General features: G+C 41.2%; 1 protein-coding gene across 14 annotated transcripts in view; it reads left to right on the forward strand.

Moving 5' to 3' along the window:
- The window catches only part of GRIP2 (glutamate receptor interacting protein 2), a 656,014-nt gene that overhangs the window by 616,298 nt on the left and 21,862 nt on the right, over positions 1 to 17,854 (forward strand). For all 14 annotated transcript variants that reach the window (XM_053290766.1, XM_053290774.1, XM_053290767.1 and 11 more), the window contains 5 exons: positions 6,153 to 6,216; positions 8,294 to 8,439; positions 8,702 to 8,846; positions 13,237 to 13,376; positions 14,770 to 14,946. In XM_053290766.1, the coding sequence (XP_053146741.1) occupies positions 6,153 to 6,216; positions 8,294 to 8,439; positions 8,702 to 8,846; positions 13,237 to 13,376; positions 14,770 to 14,946 (672 nt within the window). The remainder of the gene's footprint in view (positions 1 to 6,152; positions 6,217 to 8,293; positions 8,440 to 8,701; positions 8,847 to 13,236; positions 13,377 to 14,769; positions 14,947 to 17,854) is intronic.

Genomic DNA, 17,854 nt, shown 5'->3' on the forward strand with positions numbered 1-17,854 from the left:
CGCCAGCCGGCCGCTGCCTCCTCCAGTTGGCTGGCCACCTTCTGCTGCCACCTCCCCACCCGCCTTCAGCCCCATTTCATTCTCCTCTGGCTGGCCTGCCACCACCTCCTCCCGCCAGCCACCTCCTCAGGCCGGCATGGCTTCGCCTGCCAGCCGGCCGCCTCTTCACTGCTCTCCCAAAGTCAGGAACTCTTGCGAGCGGTGCCACCACTCTTGCGAGAGTTCCATCACGCATCCCCACACCTCCCCAGCGGCACGTCTACGAGAATTAAATATATAGATAATGGGTGGGGTGTTGGCCCTCGTTTTTTGTAGGGGTTCTATTCTCACAATTGAGAATATGGAAACCATGAATAAAGAAAACTTAAGACTATGGGAATTTGGGGGTTAGGTTCTTCAGCACACTTAAGTGTACTAGATTCACCTAAAGAGCTGGGGTGGGGGGAACAAATATAGTACAGTACCTTGCTCTCCAGCAATGCCACCCAAACCCCAGATCATCCAATTTTTGCCTATACAAGTGGACCTTGTCACATGTGCTCCCAACAGCCGCAGTTGCGCATATCCACGGTCAGGCAATGGAGACCTGACCTCAGTAGACATGGTTTTTTAAAAGGGTTAAAATCCACATATCTCTGTTCCTAGGAAATTATCTCCGATGTCATTTCTGACCACCATTTTGCTAAAAGTAGCCATTTTGTGGCTCTTTCTTGGGGGAAAAAAATCTTCACAGTTTTTTGTGGGGAAATGGTGGGATTGGAGCTTTGGTGGGGGTCATTGCTGGACAGCTGGAGACCTGCACTGCATGGCATGTTATTTCTTTAATTGCTGCCTTTTAAATCTTTTCTGCCCTTTTCCCAAACTTGAGGAACCTAACCCCACCCCCACTCCCATGCACTGCCTCAAGTTCTTATTATCCATGGTTCAGTTATCTGAGGCTGTAGCCAAGAACAGAATCTCCGCAAATAACAAGGGGTGTGTGTGTGTGTGTGTGTGTGTGTGTAGATTAGATATACATTGAAGAGGGCCACAAAACAGCTCAGCACTGCCTCTAGGTTGGAAATGCCACTGGAAGTAATTTCCATGTACATCGGAACAGTGAATGGGCAAAAATAGCCTGTGATAATAGAAACCAGGGCCCTATGGCCTGACCGCAAATAGCCGACACTGCAGTAGGAGAACCCATGGAAAATAAGGGTCTCCTGTAATCATACTGTACTGAATGGAGACCCATTTAGAAGGTTGCTGCTTTTGCTGCAGCTTCCATGAACGATAAGGTTGCCACCCAGACATAGTTCATACATATCTTAAAACCACCAGTGCTCCAGATTACAAGGCAGTTGCAGTATTTTCTAGTTCTTCCCTTCCTAGTCCTGTTGTTTGTTTGCTGAGATGAGCTGGACTCCAGGTATGTATGGGTGAATAAGGACACAGTGATAAAGCACATGCTTTGCATTCAGTACGTCCCAGGTCCAATCCCTAGAAACTGCAGGTAGAGCTGGAAAGTACTCTTGTCTGAAATCTTGGAGAGCTGCTGACAATTGGCATTGACAATACAGAGGTAGAAGGAAGCTTCCTATGTTCATATGCATGTGTTCACTAACAGAACCAACCAACCAAAACTAGCCTGATTGTCTTCAAAAGAACCTAGCGTGGCTGACGCGTGTGCTATGCAGAAGGCAGGAGAGGGCAACAGATGGCAGCCCTGAAGAGGGGGTGGGTGGGGACAGCCGCAGCTGCCTTGTTTCCTGCTAGACTGGAAGGCTTAAAAGTATATGACAATTCTGTAGATTGCAACCTGAGCAATCCTAAACTGGAGTGCTACCATTTTATTCATCTGATTTGCTGGTGCTTTGTATTGCTGTTGTGCTTTTATTCTGTAAGACATTTGTGATTTAGCCATTTTGAATTAATTGTCATATTTTGAATTGGCATGACCTTTGACCTTCAGATGATGGCGTCCACATTTTGGTGTTGTGCTTTTTAGTACACACACCCTTGTCCATAGCCCCATAGTGCAATATCTTTGCCAGCTCAGCTACCACTCCCCATTCAGGTAGGCATGAGGAAAGCTTTGATAGCATAGAATGAAGCTCTGTAACCCCTGCTAACTTGGCAAAGAGGCACCTTTTAACATGGTGGTTCTCTTTATTTAGCAGGGAGAGAGTAACTGGCCCTATCCACCCCCAGCACAGTACCTCCAGTGACTGTTGCTGGTGTCTATCTTATGTTTCTTTTTAGATTGTGAGCCCTTTGGGGACAGGGATCCATCTTATTTATTAATTATTTCTCTGTGTAAACCGCCCTGAGCCATTTTTGGAAGAGCGGTATAGAAATTAAATGAATGAATGAATGTAACAAGACTCTAATATGAATTGCAAAATAATAGGCTTGAGGTGCATAGGGCTAGGTGCATTAAAAGCAAATCAAGCCCCGTTGAGGGTTGAATGTAAGTAAAGGCCAGCTGGAAGCAAACCCCAGCGAAAAGCAAGGGCAGTAGCTTTTCCAGTGAGAATTTAATTTGGCTAATAAGCACTGTTAGGGTTAATTAAATACTAATTGACTACTGAGCATTCCTCTCCTCCAGATTGGTTAGTACCCTTTTTTATTTTGGGAGGCACGTCACAGAACAGTCAGTAATAATACCATACTGGATTAGTTTTTAATCAGCCTTTTCTGGAGATAGCATACCTTGTTTAAAATAAACTTGTTTTTGTAAAGCATACTAATTATATGTGACTGTTCAGAGCAAATTGAATTGTTACTAGTTTTGTTGAAGCTGGATTTGGAAACGCTTTAATCATCAGTATGCAAAATTGTCTTCCAGACCTATACTGTTACATCTAAATTAAATATCATTAAGCCTATTTGGAAAATGCAATCCAGGCTGCTCCCCTAGATGAACCTTCGTTAGAACTCTTTTAATTTCTGATTAGTTTATGCTATCTTTCTTTTCTGCTTGTTTCTCCCCTGAGTGGGTTACCCTATGCAGAAATCATGCATATATAGTTGAATGATAAATGTAAGCCTAGTATGCACCTCTGGTTTGGTTACTTTGACTGGAGCGACACATTTTAGGGTATGAAATGGATCCTTTATATAGAAGACTCATTTAATGTGATGCTTTCATTTTCTAAAAGTGCCATTCAGCAATTCAGTCTTTGCAGATGCTGGATCAACATCTAGTAATTTCTCCAAGGATTTGATCCATAGAGTCCATCAGATTGTGCCAGTGTCATTAGGCACAGCACGTATTATGGACCTTGCTTGGTCTTCTGAACCTTATCTGAATTATCTGGAAGTAGTCCTCCAGTGGGAAATTAAACTTCCAACCTTCTGTAGACTTCTGTGGATCACCAAATTCTAAGCAGGTTTTTGTTCTGTTTTCCTTGATTATCTTGGCATGAATATGGATATCCTTTACCCCATTTTTCATGAAGCAGTAGACAAAGCTTCTTGAGCTGGCCACAATGTACTTTTCTTGGAACAATTCACACACACACACACACACACACACACAGAGGTTTAGGCAGGTGTAAACCCCAAAGAAATTTGGTATGTTGTGTAGGAGGTGTGCTTCCAAATGCTGCTTGCTCCCCTTCAACCAAAGTGCAAGGCTCGTGATCTTGTGAGTTTGTTCCTACTTGCTTCTCTTTGCTGATACTGTTCTGGCAGCATGAGCTCAACATGTATGCACAACCCTTGGTCTCTGCGTGCTTTTGAGGTGTTGTAGAGGCAATGTCACCACTACATCCAAGATTTTCCTGTATATTCTAGATGGGGCTTTTAGCTCACCTCCTCTGGAATGGCGAATGTGTGTTCACATACCAGCCAGATTTACCCAGAAGTCCCTGTGTGCTATTGGCGAGCACTTCACACACAATACGGGTTTTTTTACTCTGTGTTAGAACGTAGCCTGATTTATGTCTGGGGTTTTTAAAAAAATCTACTTTTTGTGTCAGTTGGGGGGGCAAATTCGAACTCGCAGTAAATCTGTGGTAAAACCTGCTGCCTGGAAGTTCTCCAGGAGGTTGGCCTGGTATGTAGAAAATTCCTTTCCCATTTTCCCATCGAGCACTTTTGCACCCTTTTTGGAAATACAGGGAGTCCCAAATTCCCATCCATTGTGAAGGGCACATGTGTATAATTCTCTTTAAAATACATAGAAGTGGGGCCCGATCTTTTCCCAGTCAATAAGTTCACATATTGTAACAGGAAGTACAGTTAATTATAAACACATTCATCTTGATAGTTGATAGGGTTGTCATGTATTTGGGACTTGAATATCTCACAGAAGCTGAGAAACTCCAGTGCACCTGTCATATTTAGCTCTCTGCTACTCAGCTGCTATATGTTTTGCCCACACTCCCACAGAGTTTGAATTCTTACCAGAACTCAAAGCTTAGTGATGACCACTTTGCCTTAACTGGATGTGTCCATTCCTGCCCACTTCTACGATTGCATTTGCCACTTAGGATTCAGTAACCATTGGACTGTACATGAGCATTGACTGGCTATATGAAGTCCTTCCTGATAGGAAACTATGGGGAGTCTCCACAGCAGTGCTTGCACAAGGGATGTGGGATGCGATGCAAGTTGCTGCAGGGGGAGGAGGCATTCCCAGGAACTGAGTGGAGGCATCTTCCACATGCGGTTGGAAGGCACCTCTTCCCAGCTTCTGAGAATCCTCTCCTCACCCATGCCATGGTTGAGCACCCCTAAGCCCTCAGTGATGACTTTTCAGAGGGCTGTTGCAAAGAGCAGGGGTGGGGGACATGGCTTGTGTGATGTGAACTGATATACTTGGGGATTCCCTCTACTATCCTCTGAGCCTGTTCTCACGAGCAGCCAAGCCCAGGCTTCAGCAGCCAACAGGCCCTTAACCCCAGCTCTGGGATTGTGTGTCAACAGCTTACGCTGACACAGAGACGGGCGTATAGAGCACCCCTCCCCTGGGAGAATCCCCGAGTCCACTGTGCCCAGCGTGTGGTGCACTGTGGGATTCAAGGTGGCCAGAGCAACGGGTCCTGGCCTCTGTTGACCAGCACAGCTGTGAGCAGTGTGGAGAATCATTCACACTGCTCCCAGCAGTGCTGGTTGTGTGGGCATGTGGCTAGTGTGCCGCCCAAGCCTCAAAGGGCCATCTGGGGGATGGTAGGTTGAGCCCTGCCTCCCTCCGCCCCGCCTGCCTGACTGTACGTGTGAGGTCGTGTGGACAGCCCCTCTGAGTCCTTGTTCTTGTGTGCCCATGAGGTGGAACTTCACAAAGATCTGCTCCCTCTACTTTACTCAACCCACAATAGTAGCATTTCATCTGAGAGGTTTCCTGTAAAAGGAGAAGGCAGTTCCTGTGGCAGAGTGTAAGAGTAGAAACTAAGGCTTGTTAAGTTTATTGAACCAAGTTACTAAGGTTTATTACTTAATTATTTCTAAATTATAAACAGTAGTCCTACTCTGAGTGAAAGATCACCCTAACAGAAGAAAATAAGCATTCAGAGACAAATACAAACTGACCAATCAGTCTACAGAACTGATGATTGACGCACACATTCTCAACTCTACCACAAGCCGATACACAGTTATACATCAGTGGCAAGAACAAAGACTATGTATAGACACATAAATCCCAACAGTTCCTGCTGGGAAGCTTTCATCTGCCATTGTGCTGGATCATAATCTGCTTTGTTTATGCCCCTCTAGGACAAGCAAAAGCCTAGTCTGCCCCACCATTGATCCATATCAAAATGCAGGTTGTTTGCCTGAATGTGATTTATTTAAATCACTGAACAATGAAATAAACAAAAGAAGGTGCTCTTTGCTTCCAAGAAGCTGTATTCCATGTTGTCAGCAAGAACCTGGTATATGGGAGTCCAAAAGTAAACTTGTTTTGTTTTTTGTGTTGCTTTTTTGGACAGGATGCAAGAATGTGCTTCTGGATGCAGTTCTCAAAGTGCCTTGCAATGAAAACTTAATAAATGTTAAGCTAAGAAGTAATGATATAAATATTTCACTAAATGTTAAACCTTACCAAGCAGAAAACATTACATTAAACTTGTTCTAGTGTTTATGTAAACATTGCTTAACTTGCTTGTCTATGGACTATAGGTACTTGGATTGAGTTTTGACTGCATGTGTTGTTGTTTTTTAAACAGCCAGCAGAAAGTCTGGGGAGCCTTTAATTATCTCTGATATCAAGAAGGGGAGTGTAGCACACAGGTGAGTGAAGCATCAGTGTCTCCACTAGTGAGCCTTACCCAGTAAATACAGGTGGCCCTCTTTATGCTGGGCTTCCATTCTCACCTATAAGTGCAAGTACAAAAACTGTGAATGAAGAAACTTTACCCCATGGGAATATAGGGGTTAAGTTCCTAACCCCACCCCACCCCACCCCCAAAAAAAGCCAGAGAAGGAGGAGAAACAAGAGTAAAAACACACAGTACCTTTTTCTCCAGGGTTCAAGAACTGCCCCTGAAAACCCCCAAATCGAATTTTGGCAAATATTTGACAAAAAAATGTGTGTTTCAAAATATGGCTTTGTGCTGTAAAATGGCAGCCAGAAGTGGCATTGGAAGTCATTCCTGGGTCATTTCCGGGCACTCAGCAACTGCAAATAGACAAATCTTAGCCTATTTTTGTACCGCAGATCAAGTAACTGGGTCTCTTAAGACCCATCTACAGATCTGCAAAATGGCAGGTGCCAGGCCCTCGGATAACAAGGGCCACTTGTAATTAGAAACAGGCTTGTTAACATTTAAACTCTGCCCTCCCAATGGCTTCTTGGGACACTAGATGCAGATGTGTGGCTCATCCCAGAAGTCACTACCATGAGGTCACCAAAGAACCTTCACCTTCAACATTTTCCATTTGTCTTGAAGTTCACAACTGTTTTCATCTTCTCCTTCTAAGTGTAATAGGTACCACAAAAAGTAACTTGATAGATGTAGTGTACAAAACTATCTGCTTTGGCCTCCTCTCTAGGTCCATGAATAACTGGAGAACAGTCTTGGCTTGGGTATATTATTGTTTTGTAAGGATGCTGACTCCTGGGAGTCCCTCCACCATCTCGCGTTGATTCCAGTATGCTCTCAGTAATAACTGGTTATGTCAAATAAACAATATGCAAACCTCAAAGGGGTTCAATCTCTCTCTAGTAATGCTTGCACTGGCCCATAATTGTGTGATGTGTCTGTACCACTGGTGAGTAGGGCAGCTTGTGCCTAATAAGAGCATGCTGTCCGGTCAGGTGGTAACGGGGCTTTTATATGCGGAAAACTGAAGCAATAATGTACAAAATGGCTTGGGGACCACCACGACCTCCAGCTTGACTTCTGACGAGGGTTCCTGACATGATGTGAAGTTTCAGGATTTTTTCAAGTTGGGTTTTAGGGTACCCAACTTGAAACACTGAAAAGATGTCTGACCTTTCAGCAGTTGGACAGTCCACCAATGAGATACATTCTAAGGCTGATAATTATCCTTGCAGGATGAGACCAAAGGTCCATCTAGTCCAACATCCTGGTTCCCACAGTGGCCAACCAGATGACTCTGGAAAGCCCAAAAGTGGGATATGTAGGTCAGCAGCCCTCTTATGCTGCTGTTTTCCAATAGCTGGTGTTCAAAGGAAGATTGCTTCTGGACCTGGATGTAGTTTATAGCCATTGATACACCTGGCTTCCATGACTATTCCTCTTTTAAAGCTATTTAGGATAAGGGCCATCACCACATCTTGTGGCAATGAGTTCCCTAAATTAATGAGTTCACATTGTGTGAAGAAGTGCTTCATTTCATTTGTTCTAAATCAAGCAAGAATTGTTCCATTTGCTAACCAGGGTCCCCCCTGGTTTGTATTTGAATGGGAGACTACATATGTGAGTATATATAAGATCTTTCTCTTAGGGGATGGGGCCACTCTGGGAAGAGCACCTGTATGCTTGCATGCAGAAGGTTCCAAGTTCTTTCCCTGTCATCTCCAAGATAGGGCTGAGAGAGACTCCTGCCTATAACCTTGGAAAAGCTGCTGCCAGTCTGTGTAGACCATACTGATCTAGATGGATTAATGGTCTGACTCGGTATAAGGAAGCTTCATATGTTCCTATGAGTTTCATTTCTGCGCACAGTCTGTGCAGAAATAGTATTTCCCATATTTTTAGTTATTTCGCTGGCTAGATTCTCTTGTATAGAGGAAGGGCAGCACTGCCAGGAATTTTGCAGCAGCTCTTGAACAAATTCTACAACTACCTAGAACAAGTTAAATAGAAGTGTACTTCCCTGTTTCCCCCCTTTTTGTATTCAGAACTGGCACCTTGGAGCCTGGGGACAAGCTGCTAGCCATCGATAACATCCGACTTGACAACTGCTCAATGGAGGATGCAGTGCAGATTTTAAAGCAGTGTGAAGAACTGGTCAAATTGAAGATCAGAAAGGATGAGGATAATTCTGGTATAAAAAGCACTGAATCTGGCTGTTATCAGACCATATTAATAACATTTCCTGATGGTAATGTTAAAACTGGATGAGAATAATTATTTAATTAATTGGTATGTGTTTACATGTGCTCACATTCACTCTTTGGTGTGCACATGTATGAATACAGGCACACATGAAGGCTTAGAAGTTACCTGGTGTTTTGCTGGTCAGTGTTGTGAGCTTTCACACACAGTTGCCTGACTTTTATCATTGTTATCCTCCTTTCTTCTCACAGACGAACAAGAAACAACTGGTGCTATCATCTACACAGTGGAACTAAAGAGATACGGTGGACCCTTGGGAATAACTATTTCAGGGACAGAGGAGCCATTTGACCCAATTGTCATTTCAGGCCTGACAAAACGAGGGCTGGCAGAAAGGTGAGTTTAAAAGATGTATTAATAAGTCTATGGTGAAACTACAGGCATTACCCCTACTAACTGGGTAAAGGGGCACCTTTGGTGTTGTTGCTTGTAGGGCTTAACAATTGTCGTATTTCATTCCAGCCAGCCCAGTGGTATTGGTTTTTTAAAAAGATTTCTGGTCGATTAAGTTAAAGATTAACCTACATTAAAAGTTCCATAAATACACTTTCAGCTAGTTATCATTTAAGTTTAAAAGACATTTGCTAGTAAAAAGTTAAATTGATTTGTGAGAAATGCATAAAACTATAGTATTGTTTTTTATTTTAATCTTCAATTGGTGGATTTATTTTCCACAAGGCTTCCAAAGCATACTCATTTACTCAGAATTTACCCCACCTGCAATCACTGTTATGCTTGCCATACAAAATGTCAGAATAATAAATATAATAATACCAGTGCCTATGTCAACTAGTTAATCTAAAAGGTTCACTTTTAATTTAAGAAATTTCTTTAACTTTTAAATTTTATAACTAGTTAGTTCCCATGTAAAGGTTCTCACCTTTAAAACCCTTCAGGGCTTAGTCCTGTTTACCTTCAGGACTGCCTCTCCCGGCCAGTCCTGTCCTGTCCTGTGAGAACTTCTCAGGTTGCCCCTCTTTGGTCCCTGGTCTCAGAGAGGTCCATAGTACGAGGGCCCATGGAAGGGCTTTCTCAGTTGCTGCCACTTCACTCTGGAATTCTCTCCCACCACTGCCCCCAGATTCAGTCTGCCTCCTCTCTTTCAGCTTTTAAAACCTTATTGAAGACATTTGTTTTCCACCAGGCATTGGCCCTTTAAATCCTTTTTCTTCTTCATTAAATTCTCGGATGCTGTTCTTGTTTTGTACGCTTCCCTGAGTCTGTGGATTGGGTGGCATATTAAATTAATTAATTAATTAATTAATTAATTAATTATTTCCCTGGAGCAATATATTTTCTGTATCTTTTTTGTGTTAAGTGGTGTTCCTCCTAAAATTGTGTATGTAAGATAACCAGAACTAATTGGCCTTGAAAATTACTTGGCACTTGTCTAATAATGTAATGGAATAACACTTGGCTATACTGTATGTCAATCTATAAGTTAACATGTTAGCAATACCCTGAGATTTGAGTGTGACCTAGGGCTATATCAACTCTCCCTGTTTGGTTTGTTTGTTTGTTAGGGTTAGTTAAAATATTTATACCCAGCCCCTCCAGTACACTACTGCTCGGGGTGGCTCACAACATTAATAAAATAGATACAATGTAAAATAAAAGTTTAATAAGGTTAAACAAGTTAAAAGACCAGGCCAAAGCACATTTAAAATTAAATTTTTAAAAAGTTTCAAGTTAAAAAGTATTAATAAAAAGCTAAAAACAGTAAAAAGCTAGACTGTAAAAACTAAACAACCTACCAGATATCATCAGCAGATAAAACATTGAAAAGCCTATTTTAAAAGATGTTTGTTTAATTGTTGTTGTTTTTAAGAGAGAGCATGGTGAATTTCCTCAGGGAGGGAGTTCCAAAGTGAGGGGCCACAATTAAAAAGGCACTGTCTCTAGTTCCTGCCAACCAGATCTCTGTTAGTGGCAGGGCTATCAGCAGTGCCTCAGATCCTGAATGAATAGCCTGGAAGTGGACTGGTAACCAGTGAAGCTGCCACAGGATGGGTATAAGACTCATGAAGCAACTTGCGCCCATGTGCATCCTTGCAGCAGTGTTCTGGACCAACTGAAGCTTCCAAACCATATTCAAGGGCAGCCCCATGCAGCAGTCTGATCTGGATGTTACCAAAGCATGAATGGCTGACATTAGGTCCGACTTCTCCAAGAAGGGTTGTAGCTGGTTGAAAGCACCTCTGCACACTGCCACCACCTGTGCCTCCAAGGACAGCATTGTGTCCAGAAACACTCCCAAGCTGCTAACGTTGTCTTTCAATCACCCGATTTGACCCGAATCAGTTCTATGGTGAATCGAATTGCACACCCCTACCAACAACCCACTAAAAAGGCAACACTGCAATAATCCACTGATGAGTGCTAATTTGAGAATTATTTGTTTTTTTGCTTTGCAATTTAACTGTCACCACAGTGACCTCTAGTGGATAACTGGAGAAATCAATATGCCGACAAAAAAGGAGCACAAAATACAAAGCTGAATTGTATCCTAATAAGCTGCTAAAAACTAGATTTTGAACATTGATTACATGATATGTGCCAGGCTTTTGTTTTCTGCAGCAGAAAATAGACAGCATTCTTTTTTATTTTTTTATGGAAGCTGTAAGCAAAAGCAATTTATTTGTGAAAGGAAATGAGGTAGGTAGACGTGAGTCTTCTGGTGGAAAGATAAAATATGCCTAGATGTCGGCTCTTGGAGATTCTGCTGTTTTGGAAATCAGACATGGGAGAACTGCAGTGGAATGAGAGACCCTATTTTTCTTCTTCATATTCTGCTCAAGATAAACTGTTGTTTTTGTTAAAAGGATATTGCAAAGTGTGTTACATTTAGGACAGCAAAATTTCTTGCCCAAACACTGATAGTGTGTACTAAGATTAAAGAAAATGCTATATGCTATTGAAGATCATCGCAGAGGTCGTTTGGTAGTTCTTTGGCATCATGATCTAACATGTTTTGTTTTTGTAACAATTTTAACGTCCAATGTGCATGATTTAGTTTGATATATGGTAGGTTTTTAATGGCAAATTGTTATATAACAATAAATGGACTTGACTATTATTACTATCCAGTATTGACTGTTGCTATAACAAACATGGCTGTACAGTATTTCTATCTGCAACTTTTCTGTTTTGTGCATTTTCAAGTAATTCACAAACCCCCACACTCAGCACTTCAGTGGCATACATGAAATGTTCGTTACAGTTGTTGCGGAATAGCGGTGGTGATGATAAAACATATTTAGAAACTATTTTTCAACCAAAAAAGGGGGGTTCTCAAAGAGGTTTACATTGCAAAAAGTTGTTTTCTTACATAACAGAAAATTGTTCTCTATCCCCAAAGGACTCACAATCCTAAGCACAAGCATGGAGAAAGTTACTCTCCCTTTGCAAAATAAAAGAAACTTTAAAGGGTGCCTCTCAGCTCAGTTATCAGGGTAAATGAAAAAATAGCATGATTCATCATTGCATACACTGGAATACAAGTTGCAGCTGAGACATTCCTTTGGTTCTGACCTTGTGCTGGATGATGGAATTGGACAGGGATTCGGGTACTTCTTCCTGTTGTGAGAAAGTAGCCTTTATTACTGTGGTCACAAGGCACAGCACTTCAAGGGTAAATACACTACTCCCCAGGTGATTTTTTTTAAAAATTCTGAATCAGTTTATTAACCAGGATCCAGTTAATAGAATGGGTAATAGAAGTGAAGAACACCACTACAAAACAGTGAGGATTGTATAAACAGTCTCGAGCCCTATTCACATGTTCGGTGCACGTACAGTCTTTGTACAGTGTAAGCACATACAGATTTGCATGCATGCACAGTTATTAACATGATGAATACATGGACAGCTGTACACATCCTGTTTGTACCTGCATTTGAAGGGACCTGTATCCAAGTTCACTTTTTAAAGTGAACAATGGCATGTACAGTCATTCACACAAAAATATGTACAGTTGTACTGACACCTGAGGGCGTTTATTTGCATTGCTGGAACCAATCAGGTTAAAAAGCAGTGGGGGCAAATGGAGTCAAGGACACAGAAGGCAAAGAAGTGATCCAGACTCCCTGTTGAATTTCCATCTCCATGAGAAACTCTTGATGTGTAGGTTTTACTTCTTGTTTCAGTGTATAAAATGGGTTGCTTATGCAGAGGTGTGTGTGTGTGTGCGTGTGTGTGTGTGCGCATGTGCGCGCGCACCCCTGCCTGATTTTCACCCCAAAATTTGAAATGAATGGGCAGCTCTGTAGAGAGTGGGGGGGGGCGTTTGTGTATTCTGGAGCTTCTGCTCCCATGGTAAACCTTTGGATTGGGATGACAGGCTGTGATTCTGTACACAGTTGTGCATATATTACAGTGAATTTCAAAGGGCCTTAACATAACTATGTAGCAGAAGGGTAGTCTCAACTTGCATACATTGGTTGCATTTACTTGGTTATGCAACTACATATTTTAATTGAAACGGTTGTGCTCACAGGAGGATAAGAAATGAAATCTAGATTAGAGAGAGAGAGAGAGAGAGAGAGTGTGTGTGTGCGTGCGTGCAGATGACCACAACAAAAAATCATGCTATGTCACACATATCAATTTGCTGAATATGGATGTCTAAGTTATCTAGAGCAATAGCCTTACTTTCGACCAGCTCTGAAATTTTTGATGAAATGACTGTCATGCACAGCAACTGCAGTTCTCTTTGCTGTCTCTTTAGAACTGGAGCCATCCACGTAGGAGACCGGATATTAGCTATTAATAATGTAAGCCTTAAGGGGAAGCCACTGAGTGAAGCCATTCATCTACTCCAAATGGCCGGAGAGACTGTAACCCTCAAGATCAAGAAGCAAACTGAAAGTACGTTCTCGGCCTTTTGTCTAACTTCACTAACATCTGTGTGTCTCATCTGGCATACTGAGCCAGATGATGGGCGTAGATCAGTGTAGCAGCACATTCAGTGTACAGGAAGGGGCTGTGGGGGTGGGCAGTGGGTCCTTGCTAGACATTGTAGAAAGAAGGTACAGTGGTTTAGTTATTAGTTCTAAAAGTGCAAAACTGCTATTCCTGTTCATGCCAGGATATATGTGTCAGGATGTATGTATGTATGTATGTATAAATATTATTATTTCTTGTTTACACAGTCAGACAGGTGTTATTGACTGGTTTGTTTTATCCAGACATCGAGTCCTTCCCAAGGACCTGGGATGCCAGAATTTTATTGTCAATGTTGTTGCTATTGTTATAGATATCGTCGCAGAATATAGGCTGTTCCCAGTAAAGCTGCTTTTTGTAATTGGCTGATGGTGATTTCTGTGGCCCCTATGGTTGTTTTATTATTATTATTATTATTATTATTATTATTATTATTATTATTATTATTAAAGTGTTCTCTGAATCAGAGTACTTATTTTAAATGAAAGAGAAGATAATGGTGGAAAGATCAGTAGGTGACTCACTGACAGGAGCAATCTCAAGTGTTCACTTGAAATTCAGTTATAAGAAGCTCACTAGGTTCTAAGCGTTCTGTTTCTCCTTAAAAAAACAAACAAGCTTTCAATCTTGTAATGTAAAGAGCATCTTCAGTACTGCCAACCTGGAAACATTCTCTTTCTTCTTATTCATCACATAGCATTTCTCTCCTTTCTTAATTTTGTTCAAGCAGCTCAGCTCTGATGTAGCATTAAATTTCTAAAAGAATTGCTGAAAAACCAATTGGGGAAGAACTTAATAGGCATCCTCTGCTGCCAACCACCTGTCAGTCAGAAACCTCACATCAGATTTTACAGCTTTGCTGTGCCCCTTGAAATTCTGATAGAGCAGTAATCATGCTTGCCAGACCAAGGATCTCAACTTTAGTCACGAAGCCTTGAAAGGAGCGAGGTTCATTTTCAAGTCCTGACTGATGTTCAGGTGTCAGATTGTGGAATAGGTTTTTGCTCTAGTTTGTTGTTGTTGGTTTTGCTTTAATGAAGACAACTGACAGACTATCCTTGCAATTTAATTTCCCTGGTTTGCAGAACCATTAGGTTTAAACCACATCCACTTTCCTGCCTCCCTTCTTGAGTCTTTTGGCCACATAGGTCTTCTTAGCCCAATTCTTCTCACTTTTCTTCCTAGCCATTAATAAAGTACACCTCCTGCTTGCTCAGGGTCTGGCTTTCCCTCTGCTGCCAGTTTATTTTCTTGCTGATTTGTAAATATCTCTTACACTTTTTGCATATCTCTGCATTTTCTTTTGGTGCATTTACAGGGACTTATCCGAAAAAGTCTGGAAGTATGAATGAAGTGAGTGACCCAGAAGATGACCTGACTGATTCTCAGAAAACTAGCAAACTCTCTGAGATTTATTCTACCACAATCCCCAGTGTGGACAGTGCAATGGAATCCTGGGATGGTTCTGGCATTGATGCAGGTTATGGAAGCCAGGGTGAGTTGGGCTTCCTTTATTGGTGAAAGCATGGGTCATGAGGAAGGAGTGTCCAGTTTTTGTTAGAACTGAACAAGAATCTGGGCCTCTCTGAGACAATAAATGTGCCACCTTCACTCTGGGAGCCAATTCATACACTTTTTTTTTATTCAAACCATTGCTATGTGAGCTGGTCATTATGTATTGTATGACTGGAAAGTAGGCATAACAGTTAGTAATTACTGAGTTGGCAGCAGGAAATGGTTTTATGATGGTTATGGTCCTGTAAGCAGCACAAGGGCAGAGGAAGTCCTGCCAGCAAAGTCAAGATCACATGGAAACCCATTAATGTGTGTTTTGATTTACACAGAGCTGTTCCTTCCAATTTATCTTGGTTCATTCTTCTAATCCTGTTTTGGGGATAATACCTCTTGAATAATTTTCTAGTACACCCCCAAATATTGCCACCCTAAGTGACCCCTTGCACTGTTTGTGGCAGTGGGCTGGCCTTGTGGAGTCCTTTGTGAATTTCTAGAGGTCTGCATTTGCAGGTTTTTAAGAAAATTCTGAAACATTTGGAAAGAAATAGTGGAGAGACCACTGTTGGGTGTTGAAACCTGGCGTGGCTAAGAGATGGGGTTATGAATCAGAAAGTCCATGGTTCATCTGTTGTCCTTGTCATGAATTCCCTATTAGGTGCCCCAGACTCTGCCTCAGTCCCACCTCACCACTACCCCACAACAATGTGGGAATAATACTCGCCTACTTTACACTTAGTAATTGTAAAGATGAAAACAATACGGTGTGTGTGAAACTTTCACTCAAATTTTTCAGTACCAAAAAGCACTATTTAAATGCAAGGTTAAAAAAAAAATGAGAAGAGAAGGGAAAACATGTATTTAGAAAAAGAGTTGCAAATAACAAGATTATGTTAGGTCAGTGTGGGTGGGGTTCAGGGTGTGGCATCCATGCCAGGAAGACACTAGCCCAGGGTTTCTTAATTTTGGGCCTCCAGATGTTGTTGGACTACAACTCCCATAATCCCCGAGCAAAAGCCATTGTAGCTTAGGATTCTGGAGTTGTAGTCCAACAACATCTGGGGGCCCAAAGTTAAGAAACCCTTCACTAGCCAATTCAGACATTGTCATATTGTTGTTGTTGTTAATTCAATTTCTATACTGCCCTTCCAAAAATGGCTCAGGGTGGTTTACACAGAGAAATAATAAATAAATAAGATGGATCCCTGTCCTCAAAGGGCTCACAGTCTAAAAAGAAACATAAGACCGACACCAGCAACAGTCACTGGAAGTACTGTGCTTGGGGTAGAAAGGGCCAGTTACTCTCCCCCTGCTAAATAAAGAGAATCACCATGGTAAAAGGTGCCTCTTTGCCCAGTTAGCATATTATGCTTTACAAGTGTACAGATGTCTGTTCACTCATATACGTATTTGCGTGAATTTCCGTACTTGTGTTCGTACAGGCCCTTCAAATGCAGGATATAGTTAGGAAGAGTACTTCTGTGCCTGTGTTCAACATAACATATGAATGACTTTACCTAGGTCAGATCTGTACCTTTGTACACTGGTACAAGTGTTGAAGATAATGTGTGAATGGGCCTACTGATAAGATCACCATGCATCAGGACTTGAACACTTCTGGGTAGGCCTAAAGAGGCCTAGTGTGAAATGGGAGGCCTCCAGAGCCAATACTGGATTTTGGTGGGTATTTCAAAACATTTCAAACAAACAATTTTTAGAAACAATTTAGGAGGATACAAATTTATCCTCCTAAACAATATACAGTTTAGGAGATACAAATTTATACAATTTGTATAAGCAGGGTGTCCTTTTTCCTTTGACATGGAGAGAACAACCTCCAAAGAACTCTTTTTTGTTAGATACTATTATGGACATAATAATTTTTGGGTAGTTTTTTTTTAAGACATTCTGAATATTATACTTTCCAATTATCTACAGATGCACATGTCAAATGAAAAAGAATAAGACCAGCACTGAAACATCAGGTTTCTAGTTCTCCAGAACTGGCCTGTGGCCTCCAGATTATTATTGAAAGTAGTCCTGGAGATTATAATATATAGAGAAGAATTTGTTTTGCACAAACAGCCATACTTCCTAATGACTACAGATACCAAATTTTGAATACACACTCATGCCACTGAAACCAGCTGGATGCATTACTTTTTTTTTTAACACCAGAATATGCACAGTGAAAACGTAAATAATTTTTGGTTAGTTTTTTTGAAGAAATTCCAAATATTATACTTTCCAATTATCTACAGATTCCAGATTTTGCATGAACACTCCTGCCTCTTAAAGTAGTTGAATGCACCACCTTTTACATCAGAATAAGCTTGAGACATGTTTATATAATTTTGGAGTTTTTAGCAGAAATTCTGAATTAAAAATAATATTTTTAACTGTTGTTGCCAACAGATTTTTAACATACAGTAAGTAATCAGATCAATAATCGCAAAACATTACAATGCCCAAGAAAATATTTAAATCCACCATTTATTTATTTATTTATTTATCAAATATCTAGACCACCCAAACTTTCCTCTCTGGTTATTATACAATGAAATGGTCATATATAATGACCATAATATATGGTTATTATACAATGAAATGAATAACTTTGAAGTTGAAATTCTACAGACTTCAAACTGTTCTTTTGCAAGCACATTAATAAAAAAAATTCTATCTATCTATCTATCTATCTATCTATCTATCTATCTATCTATCTATAATTTTTTGAACTTTCCTAGAAGTGTAATCTACACATAATGACTTTGCCTGATCAATGACGGGCCTCCCCTACTAGTGATCTGATATTGTGAAAAACAGCTTCATCAGAGACTGCAATCCTGCTGAAGTGTGAAACTGACTATGGCCATCTTAAGACTTGATGA

The sequence above is a fragment of the Hemicordylus capensis genome, chromosome 2, assembly GCF_027244095.1.
Source record: "Hemicordylus capensis ecotype Gifberg chromosome 2, rHemCap1.1.pri, whole genome shotgun sequence".
Taxonomy (NCBI): domain Eukaryota; kingdom Metazoa; phylum Chordata; class Lepidosauria; order Squamata; family Cordylidae; genus Hemicordylus; species Hemicordylus capensis.